Here is a 23789-nt window from a genome sequence, read left to right as displayed (position 1 = left end):
GAATCAAGATAAGACTTTTTATTTTTTATTTTTATCTCCATTATGCATTAGACCAGTCTCATCCACTTTGGTCCAAAGTGCTGGAATGCAATATTTGTATGGTGTTTCATCACTAAATTTGCTTCTTACGAGAATTTGTGGGGTGTTAAATCAACTGTGCAGATTTAGAATATTGGCAGTTTCATGAAAATTGATGACGAAACAAAAAAGTGCTCCAATGTCAAGAATGCAGAGTTGAGAATCTACATAAAATCATGCAGGGGTAGCTAGCTTGCCAGTCGGCCAGTCATGCTCAGAGACCTCTCTTTTACGACAGTCACACACACCACTACAGCCAGCACAGCAGACTTCAGCAACAATGGCAGAGGAAAGCCAGCTGTTACCGCTGTTACTCTGTCACTAAAATTATGCAGCTATTGGTATATTTGCAGCAAACAAATATCAGCAACTTTGCCTGAAAAGGCGCCAGTTTGATTGAAGCAAGGATTATGTTACACTTCCAAAACAACAGAAACAACCGGAAGCACTAGCTCCAACTCGTGTTACATTTGCAGTAAAGCAATGCAACAAAACGCAGGTCAATCTGGTTCCATCCAATCATCGGATAGGCATTACTCATGTAAATGTTAATCTTTCTGAAAATTGGAAAAATGTATAATTTGTCTTCCTTTAGAGCATTAGGGGATGTTACACAGTTGTGGTGGTTTGCCATTAGCTGTGCTGTTGTTTACTTTCGCTTTCCAAAACCAGAAATTGGCTAAGACTGGCCTAGCAGACTGCACAATAACCCAGAGATTCCACCAGGCATGGCTGCATCATGTTCCAGCTGTTCCACACAGCTTCAAAACCCACAGGAAGCTTTTCAGAACCGGAGTGTTTTGCCTGAATGATTGTTGACTTGCTGAGATTTTCTGATTTGGTCGTATTTGTGCAGCCGTGCCCAGTGGAATTCAGGGTAAATTGATTGAACAGTTTCATACTGCATATACATACATTCATACTGTGAGAGTAAGCAGCAGTCAGGAATACACTTTCAGACACAATAGACACAAAGATCCCCCTGTGTATAAATGTTCTCCTTCTGTAGTCTTTTGCTGAAGTCATTTGTCAAGGCCAAAGACTGTTTTGGTGTAATCCATGTGGACAACACTGACAAAATGAATCCAGTCCTGAAAAAACACAACTAACACTACAGGATACCACAACTACTGCAGCTTGACTCAAAACAAATCTTGATGTGAACATCTCAACTTCCAGAGGAATCCTCTCACAGCTGAGACACTATCCAGCCAAGTGATCCCCTCTGGCATTGCTTCCTCTTAGCCTGTGTATGGCTCCACCCGTTCAAATGTCTGCAAAACATTCCCTCTCAAATTAAAAATATAATTTACTCTGCAAGTTCCCTATCCCTATATCTGAGGCATATACTATGTTCAGACTGAGCACCTATCGGTAAATCAATGTAAGTGCCTGTAGAAGTACCAATTCACAAACTCTGACAATAATACTAACCAACTGCTCACATTTACCTCCAGTTTCTAACTTAGACTTTTATTATTATAAATTTTGAAAAGAAAAGTACTCAAGTGATGTCACTGGAGTAGGAATAAATTAATTTTGATATGACACATGAAATGATAAATAGAAAATTTTGGATTTGACAAAGCCTTTCCCAAAGTGTAAAATACATTTTAAAACAGCTTCCTCAGTCCAGGTAGGACTCCACGTGACAACTAAACCAATCTCCATATGTAAAATCTCAAAATTTGATTCACCTCAGCTCTACTGGGGCAGATACAGAAGTCTGTGGGACAGATATCTCGAAACGAAGACAAACGAAACCAAGAATAATTGCATTGAAAGGTACCAGTTAAAGAAACAAAAAGAAAACTAAAGAAAACTAAAGTGGCCTTTTAATTAAAAAGTGTGGGTTTTTTCAGTTTGTGTGAACTCATTGTTTTCTGATGGGGGTGCTGAAGCGGGAGGTCCATTAGATGCAGTGAACAGTGTTAGGCTTAAGAGGGAGAAAGCATATGCGACCCATGTGGTTGGTCATCTGACATGGTGGTAAACTGCCACTCTGTCCATTTATGCTGTGTGTCTATATGTAGCCTGTAAGCTCGTTCACTGCCAGTCAGACAGCTCACTCTTCTCCGACAGGTTGGGAATTAATTACTTTTTACGACACATCACTAAACACTAATGTCACCCTGTTTTTTCAAGAAATGCCAAAACTTTTCTGGGGACTATTATAAAAGACAAAATATCAGTGATTTGTTGTTGTTTTTTTTATCCAAAGAAGGTCTACTTGCCTCACACTGCATTAATTTATTGGACACTCCACAGTTCATGTTGACTAAATGATTGGTATGGAATCAGGTTTTGTATAGTTTATACCATTTATATAATTTATGTTCCTGGATCAGCCCTGATCCTGATCCTGCAGATGGAATTTCCAACGAAGATTCTCAGAGCAGCTCTTTATTATCCTACAATATCAGTCCCCAAATACAGAACAAGATGGGTGTTGAGGAGCTCCACCCTGCTGCCCAGTTAATCATCAAACACGCCCAAAAGGATGTCTGTGGACAGACATGATAACACCCTTCATAAACCACAGTACCTATCTATCTCCAGCACTCTAACCTCTGCATGTCTAAGCACTGAGTATTTCCTTTCTTTTCCTTCTTTATTTTTGTTGAGTGTTTGATACAACAGCTGTCACTGTTTGATTTGTTTTTCACATCTCTCTTTATTGGGAGGGAATGTTGTAACACTTCATTCCAGTGCTCTGAGCTCTGCCTCTCTTTCTCCTCTCTCAACACAGTCACTCTGTTTACATCAGAGGGACCCAACATGCATACTGCTCAAAGAGACTTCATATCTAGGTGAAAATTGAAGACAGCATTCACCAGTGGAGTAACACTCACACCATAAGATGCATGAAGCAAAGCTACTTGTGGGATTCCACATTCAAAGAGATATCAAACCAACCAGAGTATATGGGAACGGACAAGCAACCATTCATTCAAGATCAAACTTATTAAAAGTAACTGCATCCTCCCAATAAAAAAAAAAACTAAAGGAAAATTATTCATGCAGCAGTCTAAATTTGTATGACATACAACAACACTTTTATTTTGCACAGATTGCTAAATCTGTACCATCAATTTGGTTCACTCTCTTTGGATGTTTTTTCTTGTTGGGTTGGGCCTCTACTCCTGCCCTTGTATACATGATACAGATTTCCTTTCAGTCCGAACACACAGACAGAAGAATCACACAAAGTGATGCTGAAATCATTGTCAGATGGTGTATTTGCTTAGTTGTAGTAAGCATGTTATTTTTGACATTATTGGGCAAAAATTCTGTCATGGCCTTTCAGCATATTGTTGTTCAACTGGCTTTTGAGAAAAGTATACTTCTGCACCTCCTCTCGTCTCTGTTTTCATGATTTAGAAAATCTAGTCTCTCACAGGGGACTTTGGCCAATCACAGGCCATTTCAGAGAGAGGGCATTCCTATTGGTTCTAGAAATGCAGATGTGCGTGCATGTTCCTTCAGCCCAGTCTAACATCTCCACACTTTGTTTTAGTGCAGTACCAGAGCTGAAGAAAGTGAAAGCTGGCATGTATATAAATAAGAATTATAAATTTCCTCCTTTGACTACAACAGAGGCTCACACCATGGATAGCAAGCCCTACGAGGCAAGAGGTTTCACAGGGTAACCAACTCTTTCTGCTGCCATTCAAAATTGGGTTTGGCAAAAAGGGTTAAGTGGAGTGCTACAAGGCAGCAGAGAGAGAGGTACAGTTGTCATTAACAGGGAAAACAGCTATGGACACCAGAAACAGGCTGTAAACATTTAGATGTAAACGTTTATTTCTGCTGTACGCTTGGGCATTTTAATATGGGGTTCTATTGAGATTCGTTTTTGGAGCCAGTCTCAAGTGAAGAAGAACTGCAGTTTTTGGCACTTCTGCAATGGCTTCATTGTTTGGGCCGAAGGTTGCTGCTTGTTTACAACACAAGCCAAAAAGACACATTCATACACTTGTTCCCTGAACATATGTTCATGGGTATGCTCAATTTAGACTTTGGCTCACTTGCAGGTCAAACTGTTAATTAAAAATTTGGTAACTCAAACCACTGTAGAAAAAGACGTCTGAGATTGTAACAGATGTCGACTCGACACTCAGCCGTAGACACCTTATCACTGTAATTGTGTGTTTACATTTAGTTATCGATTAATAGGAAGTTAAATTTCCCTTTAAACCTTTAATACAACACACATGCAGACACACATACACACACACACCGGTATGAAAACACAGCTGGAACAATACTCCTCTCCAAACAGTTGGTTGGCACCTGAACAAAACAACAGATCCAAACACACACACACACACACACACACAGTTATACAATTTTTAAAAAAACAATGATTTCATTGTTCTCAGTTTCAACATTTGATATGATGTCTTTTTGCTATTTTTAATTAAAATTGGAGTTTCAATGTTTTGTAAATCATCACATTTTGTTTCTATTTATGTTTAACACAGTTTCCCAACTTTTCTGGAAACGGTTTCAGACTTTCAGCTTACCCGATTGAGGACAAAAGCCGTGTCCCCAATTGGGAAAAAGTTGGCCCTCTTTGGAAAAAGTTTGGACTCCCCTGGGTTAGGATAAAGGTTAGGAGTCGAGAAGTAGTGGTTATGATAAGAATTAAATTAGGTCTCTACAAAATGAATGAACGTCTATGAAATGTCCCCAAAAGTGACCAAAATCAATGTGTGTGGGGGTGTGGGTATGATTTAAGCTAGTGTCAGGAACACATTTCACACTCAAGACCAGTTAACTAGAGACAGCTGGTGTAATTGAGGACAAAAGCCATTTCCCCATTTGGAAAGCAACTGATTTTGGGTCAGTGGGTAAGGTTAGGGTTTGATTAAGGTTTTTGTTGTGTGTGTGTGTGTGTGTGTGTGTGTGTGGGTATGTGGAGAGCGAGTGGGTCAGTGGCTGGTGTGGAAACTTCAGTCTGTAACCAGGGAGCAGAAACAGTCACATCCCTCTCTACCAGCCTGTCTGTGAGTTGACACGTTTTATACAGTTCCAGGACTATTTAACCATCACACACTGACGGACCACAAAATATCACTTTTATTAAAACCAGGGTGTGCATAGAAATCAGTACTTTTAGTCACTTGGTAGTACAAAAGGTTAATTTGTAAGCCTATTCTGTGTTCATCTCATCAACATATTTCAAAAAACTTGTAATTGCCAATGATTTAAATGGTAATAATCTGATAAGAGTTAGTCTAGATGAGCCAAGAAACACATGGCAGTCTATAAAATAAACATAACAACAAATATAATAATAAAGGGACATGTCCAAAAACCAAGTCTTCTGCCTGTTTTTCTCATAAATGTGTCTTATTTGGTGTATCTAATGGTGTTGTTTCTAAATATTCACAGTGTTTCCACGTCTCAACTGCTTGGTAGTGGATATTTCAGCCTGCAACATCTGCCCCCAGTGTCTACTACTTCTAACACAAGCAATAGTCAGCATCACATAAATGGTTCAGATTTGGACATCCCAGTAAATGAATACCAAGAAGTGGAATCTGATGACAGCAATAATGACCTTTTACTTCATGGAAATGGTTTGCTTTAAGTAGTGGTGTTTTCTGCCATTTCCTAAAACTATATTTACTACATATGCATACAAGTGTGTACAAGGTGTAACATTAGTTTGTGTATGGTTGTAGTGGGGTCACAGTTAAAGGGTAGGTTCAGATTGTAATACAATACTCAACATGCTCAACATATTTAAAAAGTTAAACTGTCTTCAATCATCCTTTGCTTTCATACTGCTTCCTAGCATGACTACACTGTAAAAGATTAACACAGTCCACAGCCCCTCAAAGCAAATATGAGACTTGAGCTGTGAGAGTTAGACCAATCGAGTGGGGATATTCCAAAGTTAGTCTTTGTAGTATAAAACTCCCTCTTTGTAAACACAAAGAGGGAGTTTTCTTGCTGAGAGAAGGCACATGCAGGTAATCCCATCTAGCTTTGCTGTGCTGCAGGCAAGTTGTGTCCCTACGTATTTGTGTTTCCAAACTGTAACTTCAACCCAATTTGAGCTATAATCAAATGCTAATCTCTGTAAAACCAACCTCTGCTAAACCATTGACGTTAACAGAAGGAAACAGACTACAATACAACATCAGGACAAAAGTCCAGCAAGAAACACAACAACACAACTAAATGCATCTTCATCAATGAAGATTCAACTTGGCTAACTGAGTGCTACATTTTTACAAGGAACAGCCTAATTGCAGTGACGAATAGTAGTTTCAATGTACAGGACATGAGCAATGTAATAAGGCAAACTGGAAAAAATGTGAACTTATCATTTTGGATATGTTTCTGTTGAGTACTTTTCCAAGTTCTATCCCTCTCCCCTTTCCTAATTTTCTGCCTAATGATTAGGATGTCTGATGATGTGCTGTGTTTGTGTTCTTTTGAGTTTTACAAGCCTCAAGCTCCAAAAGGCTACCCAGTGTGCCTTTAAATAACTGGCTGGAAAATGTGTATTACGCATTCATCTTGTATGATGAAGATATCAAGGGCAATGCCCAGGCATGTTGAAATCGACTCTGAACCAACCTACTCTGCTTTTACCATGTGAGATATCCAACCACTGCTGAAGGCAACAATTTTACATCCACCAATAATGCTGTCAGTTCTGTGCTCCATGTGTTTTATTCAACACCTCACTTTGAGAGGAAAAAGGTCTGCTGTGGAACTCATTCAACTTGAGAGCAGTGAAGCTACATGTGATGACGGTGCTGTCCAACTCAGCTTTTTTTGGAATGGAACATTCTGTGTGTGTGTGTGTGTGCGTGCGTGCGTGTGTGCGTGCATGCATGTAGTTGAGTCCATGCTGACCAGATTTCCTGTTTTTGTGGAAAGAAAATGGCCAAACAGACATTTATAATTTTAACATCTCTCTCTCTCTCTCTCTCTCTCTCTATCACACACATACACACACACACACACACACACACACACACACACACACACACACACACACACATCTAATTATACAGTCTGGTCCTGTGGTGGTTCTGAAGGTAATTTAAGGGAAGCTGATGTAAAAAATCATTGCCCCCCCGTTTGTACATGTTAACATTGAGCTAGCTGTAGGCTTTCTGCCATCGGCCCAGTGTTCATTTCCACAGCTTCCATGACAGTAAAAACAAACACTCCACACATGTAGATGATAATTATAGGACAGTTATCAGGCAGAAATCTGACAGCAGCTGCAGGAGCAACCGAAAATTCCAAATGTTGAAGTTAGAATGTCAAAAACCTTGTAGCCAACTGGCTGTTCCACAAGTCAGGTCAAGTCAAGTTGAAACTTGGTCTGGAGAATCAGGAATCAGGAATCATTTATTGTCATCACACAAGTTTCCAAGTGCAACGAAATTCTGTTCAGTTACACCGTCCCAACAGGGACAGGAGAACCACGATGCAACCAGCAGGGCGGCACTAAAAAAAGGTCACCAAAAACTCTAATTGGTCCAACACCAGAAACTACAGTGTTACTTGCAGGGATATTAGAATTTATTAAATTGTGCAAGTGGTACGTGTTTTAATTATATACAGTAAAAATAATGACGAGCACAAAGTCAAGGGTCTTGGGGGTAAAAACTATGTGGGCGTGTAGTTGATGAGACAGCAGTGTTTGCACCAGAATGCATTTAAAAATTAAGATGTGATTCTGAGACAGAGAGAGAGAGACAGAGAGTTTGAACTGTGAAGTGTAGGAAAACTGCTGCTCCTTTCCACTAATCGACTTGTGGAGCATCATGCTGCTAACAGCCTTGGTGTTTGGGTCTGTTGAGGTCCCCTGAATCTGGATTAGGCCTCATTTTTCTCTAGCGTGTATCCTGACTGGGCTGACTGGGTCAGGTTTGCCTTGGTTTGTTATGGAACTTTCATGGATTCAACCCCCTTCCATTCAGGTCAAACTTCTAGACCCCAGAACACAATTCAGTGACACTCCAATCTGACAGTCTGACACACAGACAGTGTGAAACATTGTGTTTGGCATCATGACTCCCTGCAGGTTTGTACACCTGCTTTGGAGGAGGTGGCAACATTGGATGGAGACTCAACTTGGATAAGGACTTAAGTTTCATCTATATTCACAACATGTCATGTTTCTAGTGACCACCTCAAAGTTAAATATTCTTCTGTGTTATCAATACAAAGTAGAATTTATTCAGTGTTCATGTTTGAGGGCGACTGTGGCTCAGGAGGTAGAGCAGTTGTCCAGAGGGGTGGAGGTTCGATCCCTTGCCTCGGCAGTCTACATGTCGAAGTAATGCTCGTAAAGAGCAGGTGGCCTAGCTACCACATGTAGATGGGTAGATGCAGGTGCTTTGAGTGGTCGGCAGACTAAATTTACCATGTTACATGATGTCTGAATAATCATTACTCCCTGCAGAACACCATTCTCCTGGCCTGATCTAACTCACCTTTAAGCTGTTCACCTTAAATCCTATACTAACCCAAGCTAAAAAATTATACTTAAGTTAGAAGTTATTAGATACTACACTCTCACTTTTCATAGTGCTGAATCTATCCTATGTGAGCCATCTTAAAATCCTTTTTACCAGTGTCAGGCAAAGAAAAATGGTTGCTTTCTAAGGCTTCTAGTTTCACAGTGGTAAACTAATGAAAATGTCTAAACTGAATGTTCATTCTAGGTTTAGGGGAATCTCTATGGGTATAATCTATTCTATTCTATTCTATTCTATTCTACAGGGCTTGAAATAATACATAAATGAATGAATGCTTTCACATAGGCTTTCAGTATTTGTTAACAGGTCCACCCACCTGCTTATTCTGGAGGTTTCAACATTATCACATCTACATTTCCAAGCAAAGTAAAGTTGTGTTGATGGGGGTCATGATACCAGTAGCTAAGACAGCTGGACGAGCAACAACGTGCACAGTTCTTTACTCTGAAGTAGCTCCACCCTTTCAGTCTCATCACTGCAGACTTGACACCACTACCAGTCCATACCAACCTAGAAGGCAGTAGATGGTATATTCAGATAAAATGTGGGAGGACTTGCTTAAGTCCAAAAGCATAACTGTACGTTAACAGGTTTTCTTGTGGTATAGAGTTGGCTGCAATACATTTCACATGTAACAGACATTCTTTCTGATAGCTGAAACAGGACACTTATCCACTAATTTAAAATTCTGTGGGAAGTGTCAGCTGTCAGACTGGCCCAAGCAGTCAGTGTCTCCAAAGTGTTTGGCAACCAATTTGGTGTAAGTGTGGAAAACAGTACAACAGATGACATTCTTTACCCAGAGATGTTAATGTTCACAGCAGGTGTCTAGATTTGCTGATACAATATACTAAATGATTACTGAGAGAAACCTGCTAACCCCTGACAGTTGTTCACCTACCCCCCTATAAAGTGTAATTAAATAACTTGTCCTGGTTTAGACATGTGTACATGACATCTACATTTTCCAGACTGTCACTTTTGTGGTCAGATATTCCATGAGTTAATGCTCCATTACAGAGAGGCCAGTCAGAGCCTTGGAGCAGACACTGTCCTGGCTTTAAACTCTCCAAACGTGCCATGTTAGCTCAAGCATGCAACAGCGTGTCATCACCATTAAAACTGAGGACAAAACAGAGGCCAGCACTTAGGAAAGAAAAGCTCGTGGAGTTTAACAGTCAGAAGAGCTGCAGCTCATTCCCCTGATGGTGTGGCGACAAAAGCACAAACTCTGCCACTGATGATCAGATCCATACCATTCCCCTTGTCTGAACATCATTCAAACTTCTAACCCATCTGCACTCATCCCTCCTCCTCTCTGGCTCAATCACACAAAACCCACAGTTCACACACACTCTGGGTATCTCTCACTGAGCCATGAAGTTAAAAGACTGCTGCTCTGGTCTGCAATGGCTCTGACACACACACACACACACAAACACACACACACACACACGCACGCACGCACGCACACACACACACACACACACACACACACACACACACACACTCTCCTCAAAAAGTGTTGTTTTTGTTTTTAATGTAATATTTGATATACAGGACACAGGTCCAATTATCTGTCTTCTGATACACAAACTCTGGCTACATGTCAATATCAGAACTCTTTTTGTCTTTTTCAATAAAAACTGTGTGGATTGAACAAATTGCAGATGTTCATACGCCACCAAAGCTTGTGTGCATTTTAACCAGGTTGTTCTACAAGCCTTCTGAAGTTATGTTGTACAATTGTACAACCACAGTGACCAAGAAACAGGATAAACCAAACCAAAATCTAAAAGCCACTGAAATCAAATTTACTTTTAATCCAACTACCTTACGCAGGCGACCCTCATCTGCCGATCAATGCAATTAACATCTCTGCCCCACTGTCAGTAAAAATGTGTGTTCAGTTCCACTCTGCTGCCACAGAAACGGCAGAGTAGCCAGAGAGCACAACACATACTTTAAGTCGACAAGCAGAATGGCCTGTATGCACAAAATTAAAGAAAAAACAGTCAATCTTATGGGCTTACCTTGGTTTGCCAAATAATTTCAATCACTTTAACAGTTTTATTGTGGAGATCAGGGTTATTGAGACACCACTTCACACAATTAAAGAAAACCCAACAGAAAGAGATTTTCCAAGTGTGTGAAGTTCTCCTGGGGGTATCTTCCAAATGATATTCAAAAAATTCCCATATATCAGTAGGGTTGAGATCAGGTGACTGTGTGTATTATTGCCATCATTTTTAAACTCATCAAAGCATTCAGTGAGGATTTGTGTCCTGTATGGTGGCATCTGCATTCATTATCATTCTATATTCATTTATTAATCTTTTTCCTTTGATTTATTACCCCTCTAAGGAAGACAAAGGGAGACACACGTGGTGTTCCTCTTCTTATTATGCGGCAAAATGTGTAGAGCTTAGTTCTGCCCTAGTGATGAAAACTTTGGGTGTGCAATTCCACGTTAAATTGAGTTAAGCTGACAGTAAAATGTGCCAAACGTTGGGTGAGCATTCATAAGAAGCCTAGTATTCATGTTACATGATGTCTGGCCAATCATTACTCCCTGCCATTGGCATCAGCTACTTTATTGTTGCAATAGTGAGTCATTTTTGGATTTTTTTCCCTTGCCTATTGTGCTACATACTGTATAGAGCACAGTAACCATCTGATCAACCATCAGACACAGTGAATGCAAGGCTGAAAAAAGCAGTGCAGCCTCATCTCCATGTTTTTTGCAGAAATATTTTGATTTAGAGTTGACAAAAGCGTGATTTTATATGACAGTGGAGTACTTTTCTAGTCCGATGACCAGTCAAAGCGCTTTAATAATACAAGACTGCATTCACCCAATTGTAGCTAGGCCACCTGCTCATTACAAGAATTAACACACTCACACAACGATGTACAGCATCAGAAGCAATTTGACACTTCGACATGTAGGATGCCGAGGCCAAGGCCCGAACCACCAACCACAGCACACAATGTATTGTGTAATGTATTTTCTTCTTTCTTTTTTTTGGTTGAAGATCCCATGACTTCATTGTGTCCCTCTCACTTCTGGAAACAAGCACCCTATGCCACTGAAGTTCACCATGTCACTTCCTGTATAACAAACATGTGTGTGTGTCCGTTGGAGTGTGTGTGTGTGTGTGTGTGTGTGTGTGTGTGTCTTGGCATCTTTATTGGCATGTTTCACTTCCTTTGACTCAATAGAAACTCATGTGAACTGTTAACGGAAACACTACAAGTTCTAGCTTGTGACAGCCTGTGAGAAGACACACACACATGCTCTCTCTCTTTGTTTTCTCTCTTGATCACACACACAGAGACGTGTGTGCTCACCAGATATAAGAAGCTTCTGTAGCAGAATGCTTTGGATCATTTTTATTCAGGATTTGTGAAAGTGATTCATGCAATACTAAACTGACAAAAAAGAAGCTCATGACACAGCTGCCGACTGAGAATGACACATAAAGCATGTCATATTCACTGGTTGTAAAAAGAATGCTCAACACCGCCTCCACCACTTCTTCTGATCACTGTTGAGTGTGTTGGCACTCACAACCATAGCAACCGTTGCTTTTTAGCAAGAATTGCGTAAATAAACAACACTTTGTGTTTACTTTATGATGTTAGAGGGGAAAGCTAACAAAAAAACAAATTAAACTACAATAAACATCTTTTCTTCCACAGAAATGATTCCACAACTGGCAAAGACAAACTTTCCTGGGCCACCACCGCATCACTTTTCCTTTGTTATTCTTTGACTTCCAGTATTGTTCACCTTTAACTGCATTTTTTTTTTTTTTTTTTTTTTTTTGTGGAACTTTAGACCACTCCTTTTTTCCACATCAAATGTCCATGCTGGGCTATCCCATAATGCCTTAGAAAAAGATTCAGTCATAGCCAGCTGTGGTTAAGTATTCTCTGCATCCTACAAAGTGTCTTCCTGATAGACCACCATAATAATTTCTAAAACAAAACAGCTCAGACATAACAAAAAGGCAGTTACTGGCCTCACTGGGATGTTTTTGGTCTTTCCAAGCTCAAATGAATGATGACCAGTTTCACATGATCACGGCTCACGTTACCTTTTGTGTAGGGAATCAGTCAGTTTAGTATTTCTTTGCTTATCAGCTTCCGTCCAAACCAGGTAGAAAGTAATTTGTGATCAAGTTTGGAGTCATACTTCATTCGGCTGATCAAACACCAAGGCATGTGATCACTTAAAAAAATAATTTCGTATTTTCCACAGCTTCACCCGTTCCCACTGTCACATTTCACAACAACGTAACACCATCGGAAGCGACACCAACACCCATTCCAGACAGGAGTGACATTTCATTTCAAAAACATCGTCTTCGCTCATGTTCACCGTGAAGGATATATGAAATCCTCAGTATCAGTCGCAGTCCTGGTGTCTTGACTCGTTATCGCTGTAGTAACCGGACACCAACAAAAAGAAAAAAACAAATGCTGGAAAACTGTTGCGAACTTCAACAGTTTTCCTCGCAGCTGCTTCAGCAGTTAAGCGAACACTTTCCACCCAGCACGTCCTGACCTCCACAGCTCGCGAATCGTCGGTTATCACAAACTTTGTTATGAGACACGCTCGTGGTTATAGTTCCTTTTGTAAAATAAAAATGCGAGTCAGTTACCTGTTAACAGCACAGTGGGCAGCAGAAAGCAGTAGAACAGCCACACGATCACCTGAAGATCCATGTCAGTGCGAGGGTACATTCACTCCGCGATCATCAACGATAGATCAATAACTACCATAAACCCGAGCAGAAACACGAAGTCTTCAACTGCTCCATCGCGGCTGATTGATTAGGCAGAGGAATCAACAGACTGTTGTTCGCTCATGACCTCCCATCAAAAAGAAAAAAAGAACTTTACCGGAAAGTGTTAAAGGTGTAACAAAAGTGTTTAATCAATCGATTGATCGTCTTGTGTGCTGTTAGCGCTCAGCTGAGTGTGCGGCAGATAATCGACTCGTTTCAGGTGTTAAAGCTATCGGAGAGGAAGAAACGTCTTGTTGCGTGTATTCCTCCGGAGGGGCCCAGCCTGAAGTAACAGTGTTGTAGGTGGAAAATGTGATTCACAGGGAAGGCAGACTGAAGGGCGTTCATAGAGGAGCTATTCAGCACTGAGCTGCTGGTCACCTCCCTGCTGTAATACTCTAACCTCCAGCCCAGTCAGCATGGCACAGCCTGCGTCTCTGCTGTGTTCTGCTTCCTAATTCGTGTTCAATTACAAAGTTTTAGTATATGCTCAGCAAAGACATGGATAAAAATAATAACATAGCTTATTTTTAGACGTGTGTTGGCATGGGATTCAAAATGCTCTGCATTCATGGATTGGCACTTCTGACACGACTACGTCAATCAATGCTGGCGCTAGAAATAAGTCTCTCGATCTGGCGCTGAACAAATTTTCATTGTTGTGTCAGTTGCGCCCCCTAGCGTATAAAGAAGCACTGTGTGAATACAGCGCCGGGGAAAGCAACATGAAGACACCAGCTGAGTTTGTGAACAGTAACCCGAATTAAGTGCTTTCTGTCAGGGCTGTGACCCCTTAAAATGAAGCACTTGTGAATGTTTAAGGCGTTGGTGTGTTAGTTCAAACAAATACTAATCCCCCCCATTCTACTTCCCTATTCAGATAATCCATCAGGCCCATAAAAGGATTGATACTGCAGTGGAAAAATAGGTAATTGAGCCTTACATTTAACAAGTATGAAGAAGACAAATTACTTATTTTATATCTTGAATGTCACTTAAGCCTTTCATTATAATGATCAATGTGTGTGGAGTAGGTTAGCAAACTAACAGTCTAAATTGTAAGACACTGACTTCAATGCTGTTACATTGCCCTACTCTCATTTTCTTGTGAAGCAAGAGAAAACTGCCTAAAGCACAAAAGAGTGTGATTTAAGGAACCCTGAGTATATGTTAAGAGGTATGTGCATATGTATATAGCCTAAATTAAGAGATGGTTAACACAGAGTACTGAAAAATAAAAGTACTCATTGGAATGGGGTTATTGCTGTGTTAATGACTGTTGTGAGGTTCATTTGGCTACTAGATCAAATTAATGAAGGTTATGGCTTTGAAAAATATCAAAGCAATCTACTTTTATCTTTTATTCTTCACTTTCAGTTTGGAAAGTAAAATGTAATATTACTATAACTCAACTTTTTCCAATATGTTGATTAGCCTTTCACATATTTAAAACATTTGATCTGCAGACAGCATTCCAGACACATGTAACCAAAGGCAGTAGAAATAAGCAGGACATGAATATAATAAAGGACAAATAATTAAAAAAAATGGCTTGTTGACAGCTTGTTGTCAATGATGATACACAGTAGCCCTGTGTCTGTGCCATTGATCATGATATGTGAGGGCAGGTGATGACTGTAAAAATTATTAATCATGTCCTCAAATGTTTGGAGACATTCAATTTTATGGAGTGGAACCTTTTTAATGTAAGGATCCAATATGTAGAGAGTTATTTGTGTTCTTATCTCCTTAACCTTGGATGACTAACTCTTTTTTTGTCCCAGAGTTGTTAAAATTGTGGCAGCTAGATTTCGAGGACCCCAGCCACCTGATCAGATGACGACCTGTTACGTTTACTGAGAATTTTGAACTTGGGTGGCCCAGCCTGTTAGAGGACCGAGGTAGAAATCTGAAACCTGATGTGAATGATTCTGTAGCAGACGATATAAGATGGATGAATCAGTGTTGCCATACGGACAAGTGTTAAAAAGTCATTGATCAAGGAATCAATCAATCGCAGATATAATCAAAACAACAACGGGTGTCAAATAGTATTTTCTGTAATACAGCACAATGTCGATACAACAAAGAACATGTTTAAGTGAAATCGAGGGCGCTATTCTCAAATTTCCCATTCTTCTTAAACTACCCTCGGACGTGGCCCGGGGCGTGGCTTTGTTGGATTCGCGCGAAAGTTCCTTTCTTCTTCCTGTTAAGTGTGAACATTTCCGGAGGACTATTGTAGTTGAACACTATTTATGTCTGTACCGACTTCGATTTGTCGATTGGTGGAGTTTTTACGTTGAGGTTTCTTTTTCAACCACCACCACCGGCAGCAGCAACATGTCTCAGGCTCGAGTTACTGATTTCTTTTCCCAAAGAAAGAAAGGCATCGCCGCTCCATTAAAACCAGCTAAGCATCGCAGTAGCTCTGTTGTCGTCCGTGGCTCGTCTGGGATCAGCACTAACATTACCTGCCTAAGGTCAAGATCCTCTAAAAACAAAGACGTTGTCCTTTGTTCGTCCTCCGTCCACGAAGAGTTTGTCCGAGTTATTGACGAGGCAGTGGGACTAAACGAGGGAGAGTCGAACAGCATTACTGCAAAGGAGTCCACCCCCGGTCCCAGGACACCGAAACGGACCTCGTCTGACACAGAGTTTGATTTCGGGGCTGCCGTGTTTTCAGCCACCGCCGACCACAGCACTGCCAAGAAGAGACGGCAAGTGGAGGCTGTTAGAAACGCTGTAGCTAATGAGTCGGAGAAAGCAACGGGGAAGAAAGCCAGAAAGAAACTGGTCCTCCCTCAGGCCACTCCACAGGTAATGTGGTTCTGGTTGATTCCTCCATCTTTGAGAGGGATGCCTGTTAGCTCCAGGTTGTGCCTCGCTCACAGTAAATGTTTAGCTTCAAACGCTCGTCTTTATTGTTTGACCCAAGCAAAGATGCCAACTAGAAAATAGTTTCCATACGTTTTAGTTGCTAGCTTGCGACTAAATATACAGCTACATGTAGGTGTGTAACACAGTGACTGAGCTAAATCATTTCAACTGCTGTGTATGTGCAGGCTGCAGCCCAGGCCCTGCCCAGCGAGGAGACCAAGCAGCCTGCAGCACCAACACCCCACGTGTCTGGACAGACTGAGAGCCATGCAAACCTCCAGGTCAGCAGGTCTCCAGAGAGGGCTCAAGTCCTCAGCAAGAGCACAGGCGGACAGGCAAACACGGTAACGCAGGGCGTCTGGGTTGACACGGCTCGCTAGCATCCGGTCTGGAGTTCGGTATCTGGACTTGAACAATTCCGATTGTGTGTGTGTGGGCTCACTGTGGTGTACCTGTGTGACAGTGAGGGACAGTCTGATATATAGGTTAGGAAAATCAATATTTTGATGTTGACCTAGTTAGATGATAAGTCTGATGTCATTTGATATTCAGGCTTTGGATACACACAATACTAGTTACCAGCATACTGTACAAATGTTGTATATGACAACAAGAAATAGTTAATTGCCACACTTATCCTTCAAGAAGTCCTGAATTCATCAGCATTGTAATCTCCCATTCTTTCAGGCTCTGTGCAAAGAGAGCATTGCAACCCTCAAGTCCCGCCTTCAGAGGATCAAGAAACACGGAGAGGAAATAACCAGCACTGCTCCCGTGTCCACGTTCTCCTCTTTCACCTCCCTCGTTGGTACAACGCCTACCATTACTACCCCTCATGTCCCCAGAACTGTTACGCCCCTCACCTCTGATGCTAAGACCCTCAAGTTCACTGTAGCACGAGCCACAGCGCTTGCAACCAAAGCCCAGAGGTCCAAGGAAGAGAGAGAGGCAGAGGAGAGCAAGCAGAGTGAGACACAAACCCAGGATAGGTGAGTGTGTTTGTGTGTGCATGCATGTACGAGCCTTTGCTGTGCAGGTGCACGCTACATTTTTAGTGACATCAAGTTCTGCTTAGTCTAAATCAGAGGCTAGAATCTGTGTTTCTCCGTATCTCTTGTCCCTCAGTACTGAACTGCCAGCATACCAGCGGTACCACACCCTCGCTCAGGCAGCCCCCCCCAGCCTGTCTCTGCCTTACCAGTACAAGGTGCTGGCTGAGATGTTCAGGAGTATGGATACGGTGGTAGCCATGCTGTACAACCGCTGTGAAACGGCTACCTTCACCAAGATCAAACAGGGAGTTCAGGACATGATGCACAAGTAGGTGGAAAGATGGAGAGTTGGTCTGGTTGTACTTCTTCAGATTGACAATGAGTGTTTCAAGTTTGGAATGTAACTAACATAAAATCAGCGAAGTCCCTGTGTGAGTCACAAGAAATCAGCTTTCAACGGTGTATTGCTTCCTGGCACAGTTTAAAGTGAACTGTGCCAGGAAGCAATACACCAAGCAATAATTTTATTTTATTATTTTGACAATATAATGAGCACATTAAATCTGAATATTTCCTTTCATCTACACTTTTAACTTTGATTTCCTGGAGGTTAGAACTGGACGTTAGGCTGCAGAAGCTAATGTTTTTTTTCTCCCCCTTTTCTCCACTTTTTAGGCGGTTTGAAGAGAGCCACGTGGGTCAGATAAAGACCGTCTTTCCTGAGGCTTACACATTTAGACAGGAAAAGAACATCCCAACATTTGACAGCAGCATTAACAAGAGCAGCTACCAGCTCACTATGGAGCCCTCTATTCTCTCTGGTTAGAACCCCTGTTCCTCTGTCTTTAATGACCCAGTTTCCTCTTCTCAAAATATTGTGTTGGCTTGTTTGAATATATATTACTGCATGGATCAGTTTACCTTTAATCAATGCTATTTCCCTAAATGGGATATATATAAACTGCAAGTCTAATTGCAGGTCTCTCTTCCAGGTGCTCATGATAATGTGTCTTACGTTCATGTGTTTTTGTGTCTGCATGTGTGTGTGTTTTGTCCTCCTCAGACCAGAATGAAGCCCGTCCCGTCCTGTCAGCCTCTTGTCTCCTGGGGAGGAGACGCATCTTCCACACAAACCTGGTCTTGATTGTCAAACAGCACCACAAGGTCAGTGTTTGCTCCGGTATAGCTTCTCTTTAGGTTTCATATGGTGAGAGAGCAGTTGTAAACATGGCACTGTCCCAAGTTTTAATATAAATGATATGTGGTTTGAGTGGAGATTGTGTTTCCATTGACACATGGGAAGTCATTTTGGTAACTGATGAGTTTCTTTGTGCCCACTAGTTTTCAAACCTCTATGTCTGCAGGCCTTTCTGTCCTCGTTGGTTCCTCCATTGTCTGTTGCAGAAGACAGCCTGACCCGCTGGCACCCTCGCTTTAATGTGGACACTGTGCCAGCCATCCAAGCCAGCTCACTGCCTCAACCTCCTCACACTGGAAAACTGGCCACAGCTCAGGAGGTGCTAGACAAGGCCCGTTCACTCATCAATCCCAAGGTACCGTATCAGGCAGCTGTCCTGAAATTCTGAAAATGTGCAAAAGTTTGAGGTGGGTGTGAAGAAATGCTGTAAACTAAGAATGCTTTAAAAAAATGAAGTGTTAATAGTTTATTTTCATCAATTAACAAAATGAATGAATGAACAGCATAAATTCCTCTAGGTATACCTGCACACAGATTTGAAGGAACCTGTCTGGAAGGTTGTTGTAAACATCTTAATTACACTGGCTGTATGTTTGGGGTCATTGCCCTGCTGCAGAATAAATTTGGGGCCAATCATACACTGCCCTGATGGTATTGCATGATGGATATAGTATCTGCCTGTATTTGTCAGCATTGAGGACACCATTAATTCTGACCAAATCTCCAACTCCTTTTGCAAAAATACAGCTCCAAACTTGCAAGGAACCTCCACCATGCTTCACTGTTGCCTGCAGACACTCATTATTGTGCCACTCTCCAGCCCTTCGGTGAACAAACTGCCAGCCAACAAACATTTCAAATTTTGACTCATCAGTCCAAAGCACCTGCTGCCATGTTTCTGCATTCCAGTTCCTATGTTTTCATGCATAGTTGAGTTGAGCTTGGTCTTGTTTCTTTGTACTTCTTCAAAAGAGCTTGAACAGCACATAAAAAAACCCAGGTATACTTTGGTTGATTGATAATTGATGCTGGTTTGAAGGAAAAGGGTAGTTACACCAAATATTGATTTGATTTACATTTCTTTTGTTTGCTCACTTTGCATTTTGTAAATTGATAAAAATAAACTTAACACTTACATTTTTGAAAGTATTCTTAGTTTACAGCATTTTTTCACACCTGCCTAAAACCTTTGCACAGTACTGTATATAAATGAAAGAGAGCGCAAAATAGAGAAATATGTTGTATTTTAAATGAAAGCATGCATAAAAAAAGTCTTGCTTTATTTAATAATGGCAGTTAATCATGAACAGTTTTATCCAGTATATTGATCCAGTTTACTTAGAACTCTTCTGTCCGAGTCCAATGATATTCTTTTGTCATGTGTTCAGATGGAGAGGGCTCTGGTTTCTCTGGCTCTAAAGACAGAAGATAAAGTTGCAGAGAATAAAGAACCAACATCTCCACAGAACTCAACAGTCCCTCAAACATTGGCTGCTCAAGTCCCAGCTGCCTTGAAAGGAGTATCCCAGTCCCTGCTGGACAGGGTAGGTTGGTGGACAGTATGGACTTGACTGTGCTTTATGGGTATATTGACATGATGGAACTATCCATTGCCCCATTGCAAAAAACATGTGATTTATCATGTGGTTTGTTGGTTCTTCAGATTCGGGCAAAGGAGACCCAAAAGCTCCAGGCAGCCATGACTCGAAACCCCACCCAGGAAGAGCGCCTGCTGATAATGTCACGGCTCCCTGAGCTGGCCAGGATTCTCCGGAACGTTTTCATTGCAGAAAAGAAAGCAGCTTTAACGATGGAAGTGGTCTGTAACAGGATGGTGTCCAGCTACAGATCTGCTCTCAGCACAGGTGGGTTCAAACAGCATGAGATAACTGCAGAACTGGATGAACAGTTTGTAGCTTGTTTGAGTACCTGACCGCCAACCTCCATACAGTGTCTTCTGAATTATATTTCACTGCTAGACATCTAATTAGGCAAGTAGAAAACGCTGAGGTGCCTGTCATTTTACTGTAGCATTTGCCATTATTTTGTAGTTGAACTCCTGTTGCTGTCTTCTAATGGCTTGTTTTCAATGCATGGTATGGCTCAGTTCCGAGCCTCACCACTGGTCAGAGAGAATCGTCATGAGTGTGACACAGAGCAACCAGTCATCTTGTCATCTGCGCTCTGATGTAGGATTTCCCATGCATTTCTGTCTTGCTGCTTTCAGCCTTTTCTTAAACAAAGTGTGTCTACCTGCAGTGGGAAACCAAACTGAGAAAAGTACCTGGTACCAAAAGTGAGCCGAACTGAGCTGTACCACGCAGTGGAAACAAGGATTGATAACATTCAGAAATGAACTGTTGTGTGATTGGTTGTTCGTCCTCTCTAATCAACAGGTGAAATGGAGAAACATATCCGTCTGCTGGCAGAAGTGAGTTCTGATTGGCTGACTATTCATCCAATCAGAAAGGACTTGTACCTGAAGTTGAACAAGAACATGGAGCTTAACATCGTTCTGGACAAACTGAGCAGCAGACTAAAAGAGGAAGAAAAGTTCTGAGAGACATTAAAGACTGAGTGGTGTGGCCTTTCACAGTGAACCACTCCCCCGTCCCTGCTGTATGAGCTGCCAGCAGACTGTACGCAAGTTGCATAGAAGTGCCATATTTTTCACTGAATTTTACTGGTTTGTTAGCAACAGGCACATTTCTAAAATTCATATCAAGGTGTCTAGTATGTCCCAAAATCCTGGGCTCATGTCACTGACCAGACCAGTGGTGGTCATGGTGTTCCTACCACCCTCCTGTGTTGTAAACAGGTTTTTTAACCACACTTCTGTTATAGTACTGTGCATTGTTTTTTTTTTTTTTGTTTTTTTTGTCCATGAAAGTGTAATTCTGGTGTGTACAGGTCTGCTTCCAGTCTGAACTGTCAGTTTTCTACAGTGTAGAACTGATGTTTACACTTTTAAAGGCTGCTGTTTGATAATGTTTAACAAATACAAGCATTTGTCAGAGCCCCGCTGCCTTCATTTTTTTTCTGTGAATACAATTTATTAAATATAATGAGCACTATGGCAAGGCCAATAATTGCATTAATTATGTGAAAGTGACAATTTCAGTCAAGATTACACAAGAAATGAAGGAGAAAGGGAAGGCATGGTAAAGTCTTCATTTTCAAGATAAATTAAAGTGCACGTAGGTTGGGTGTTCTGCCCAGGGGTTCTAACTGTAGTGCTTTTTGAGTACTGACTGAAGTGTGTCTGCAGTTTTTGGGTATGCCAAAAAGCCAAACCGGGCACTGAAATTGCTCAAATTATTCTTCAGTCACATAGATATAGCTATAGATATTTCTATAGCTCATCAAATGAGGGAAACTTGCTAAGTTTTTATTGTTTTTAGACACCGCATTTACAAGTTGGCATTAATATAAATATGGTCCTGCTAGCCAGCCCTAGTTGTGTGTTGCTGGATTGCTATCTCTACCCTGGATCTGTGATGGTATGCGTGGCAGAGCCATATCCACGTTTCTTCAATAGGGACATCCATCAGGACTTGAGTGCAGACATCATGTTTTTTTATGATGCACAAACCAAAGTCTCAAGCTTTAAGTCTCACTTGGATGACAGCACACCATGGAACCCCGAAGCAAGTTGAAACCACCATGCAAAGAGGAAACCGTATATAAACCAGATACAGAAAAACTGCCACCTTCTCTGGTCCCGAGCTTGTTTAACATGGACTGAGACCAAGTGGAAAACTGTCCCATGGTCTGATGAGGAAGGACGAAGTGTCCTTGGGGCTAAAGAGGAAAGAGACCATCTGGCTTGTTATCAATGCACAGTTCAAAAGCCAGTGTCTGTGAAGGTTTGGGGATGCATTCGTGCACATGGCATGGGTAAGCTGGACATTTAAGTGGAGCTTGTCCAACAGCCTCCTCTCACCCACCTCCTCCACAGAGTCCAGAGGGCAGCCCAGGACAGAGCTGGCCCTCCTGACCAGCTTGTTTAGTCTCTTCCTGTCCCGCTCTGTGCTGCCCGGGGCCCAGCAGACAACAGCATAGAGGATAGCAGAGGCTACCACAGAGTCATAAAAAGTCCTGAGCAGAGGTCTGCACCGTCTGAAGAACCTCAGTCTCCTCAGGAGGTGGAGGCGACTCTGGCCCCTCTTGTACAGGGCGTCAGTGTTGTGGGACCAGTCCAGTTATTGTTAAGGTGAACACCCAGGTACCTGAAACTGTCCACTGTCTCAATGTCCTCCCCCTGGATGTTCACTGGTGAGTGTGGTAGTGTCCTCCTTTGTCTCACTGGTGTTCAAGGCAAACTGCAGTGGGTCCAGGGTGGAGCTCACCACAGACTCAGTTTTGCAGGTGCCTTCACATTCTACGGACCTAAATATCATCAAAAAATCTGAAGAAATGTGTTATCTTTACATTTATTTATAATATTTTACTTGCTCAGCTATTCACAGAAGCAGAATCTTTTACCAAAGTTGATTACTTTGCATGTCACTGAAGGCAGAAAGTAACCACCTGCAAGTAGTTTTCCTCCAACCTCTCTGACTTTGCCTGGCTCCTGAGCCAAGAGGCCAAACCAACCTTACAAGCAGAAGGCAGAAACAGGGATGTCACAAAACAATTCAGGAAAAAAAAATGTGTAATGTGCGTAATGTCAAATATTTGGTTAAACATTTGGAGAAATAGAAATACATAAAGTACTAATTACAATAAGATTAGACTTGTGGAGATCTAGATGTTGACTGATTTCATATCATATCATATATATGTTCTGTATATTGCATATGCATGTAGAGTGACGGAATTTCTATACAGCATTTCCTATATTTCTATAGTTCTAAAGGACATAAAGATGATTTTAGCATTTTGAAATGTGAAATGTCTGGAAGTATAGCTTTGTAATAAGCTACACCCACTTTAATCAATCACTGTCAGACTTTATAGTGGTCACAGGTCAATTGTTAACAGAATGGCTTTCAATAAAATAAAATAATCCACATGGATTATCACAAAAAAGATACACAAGCATTTATTGATATTTTAGTTATTTATTTGGTCTTTTTACTATTTTTGCAAATATCTGTATGCTATAAAGTACCCAATGATAGTGGAATTATGTTAATAACAACAGTCCCTAATGGAAGAGGCAGCCATGTTTGGATACCTCATACAGCCATCAGATACACACTTTATGTGCAAACGTAAAGACAGTGAATCATCCAAAAGAAAAACACATTTTTCATGAAATAAAGCTTCATAACAATTATGCTACAGTTCACGGTTTTATTCAAAAATAACTAATATATGTATTTTGTTG

General features: G+C 41.3%; 2 protein-coding genes across 5 annotated transcripts in view; one reads left to right on the top strand and one right to left on the bottom strand.

Moving 5' to 3' along the window:
• The window catches only part of piezo1 (piezo-type mechanosensitive ion channel component 1), a 105726-nt gene extending 92067 nt beyond the window's left edge, over nt 1-13659 (bottom strand). For all 3 annotated transcript variants that reach the window (XM_041947486.1, XM_041947487.1, XM_041947488.1), the window contains exon 1: nt 13262-13659. In XM_041947486.1, the coding sequence (XP_041803420.1) occupies nt 13262-13343 (82 nt within the window). In that variant the 5' untranslated portion in view covers nt 13344-13659. The remainder of the gene's footprint in view (nt 1-13261) is intronic.
• Nucleotides 13660-15626: 1967 nt separating this feature from the next.
• cdt1 (chromatin licensing and DNA replication factor 1) lies at nt 15627-21495 on the top strand. 2 transcript variants are annotated; one of them, XM_041947502.1, is made up of 10 exons: nt 15627-16207; nt 16453-16548; nt 16955-17256; nt 17393-17587; nt 17935-18080; nt 18323-18423; nt 18624-18812; nt 19846-20001; nt 20121-20322; nt 20854-21495. In XM_041947502.1, the coding sequence occupies exons 1-10, from the start codon at nt 15731-15733 to the stop codon at nt 21015-21017; spliced, it is 2028 nt and encodes a 675-aa protein (XP_041803436.1). In that variant the 5' UTR covers nt 15627-15730; the 3' UTR covers nt 21018-21495. The 2 variants fall into 2 exon arrangements, with proteins under 2 accessions (XP_041803436.1, XP_041803435.1); XM_041947501.1 differs by having other exon boundaries at nt 16453-16611; nt 20854-21494.
• The last annotated feature ends 2294 nt before the right edge of the window (nt 21496-23789 follow it).

The sequence above is a fragment of the Chelmon rostratus genome, chromosome 11 (assembly GCF_017976325.1).
Source record: "Chelmon rostratus isolate fCheRos1 chromosome 11, fCheRos1.pri, whole genome shotgun sequence".
Lineage (NCBI taxonomy): Eukaryota > Metazoa > Chordata > Actinopteri > Chaetodontiformes > Chaetodontidae > Chelmon > Chelmon rostratus.
Note: the sequence above shows the minus strand (reverse complement) of the source record. Positions and strands in the feature narration are given on the sequence as shown.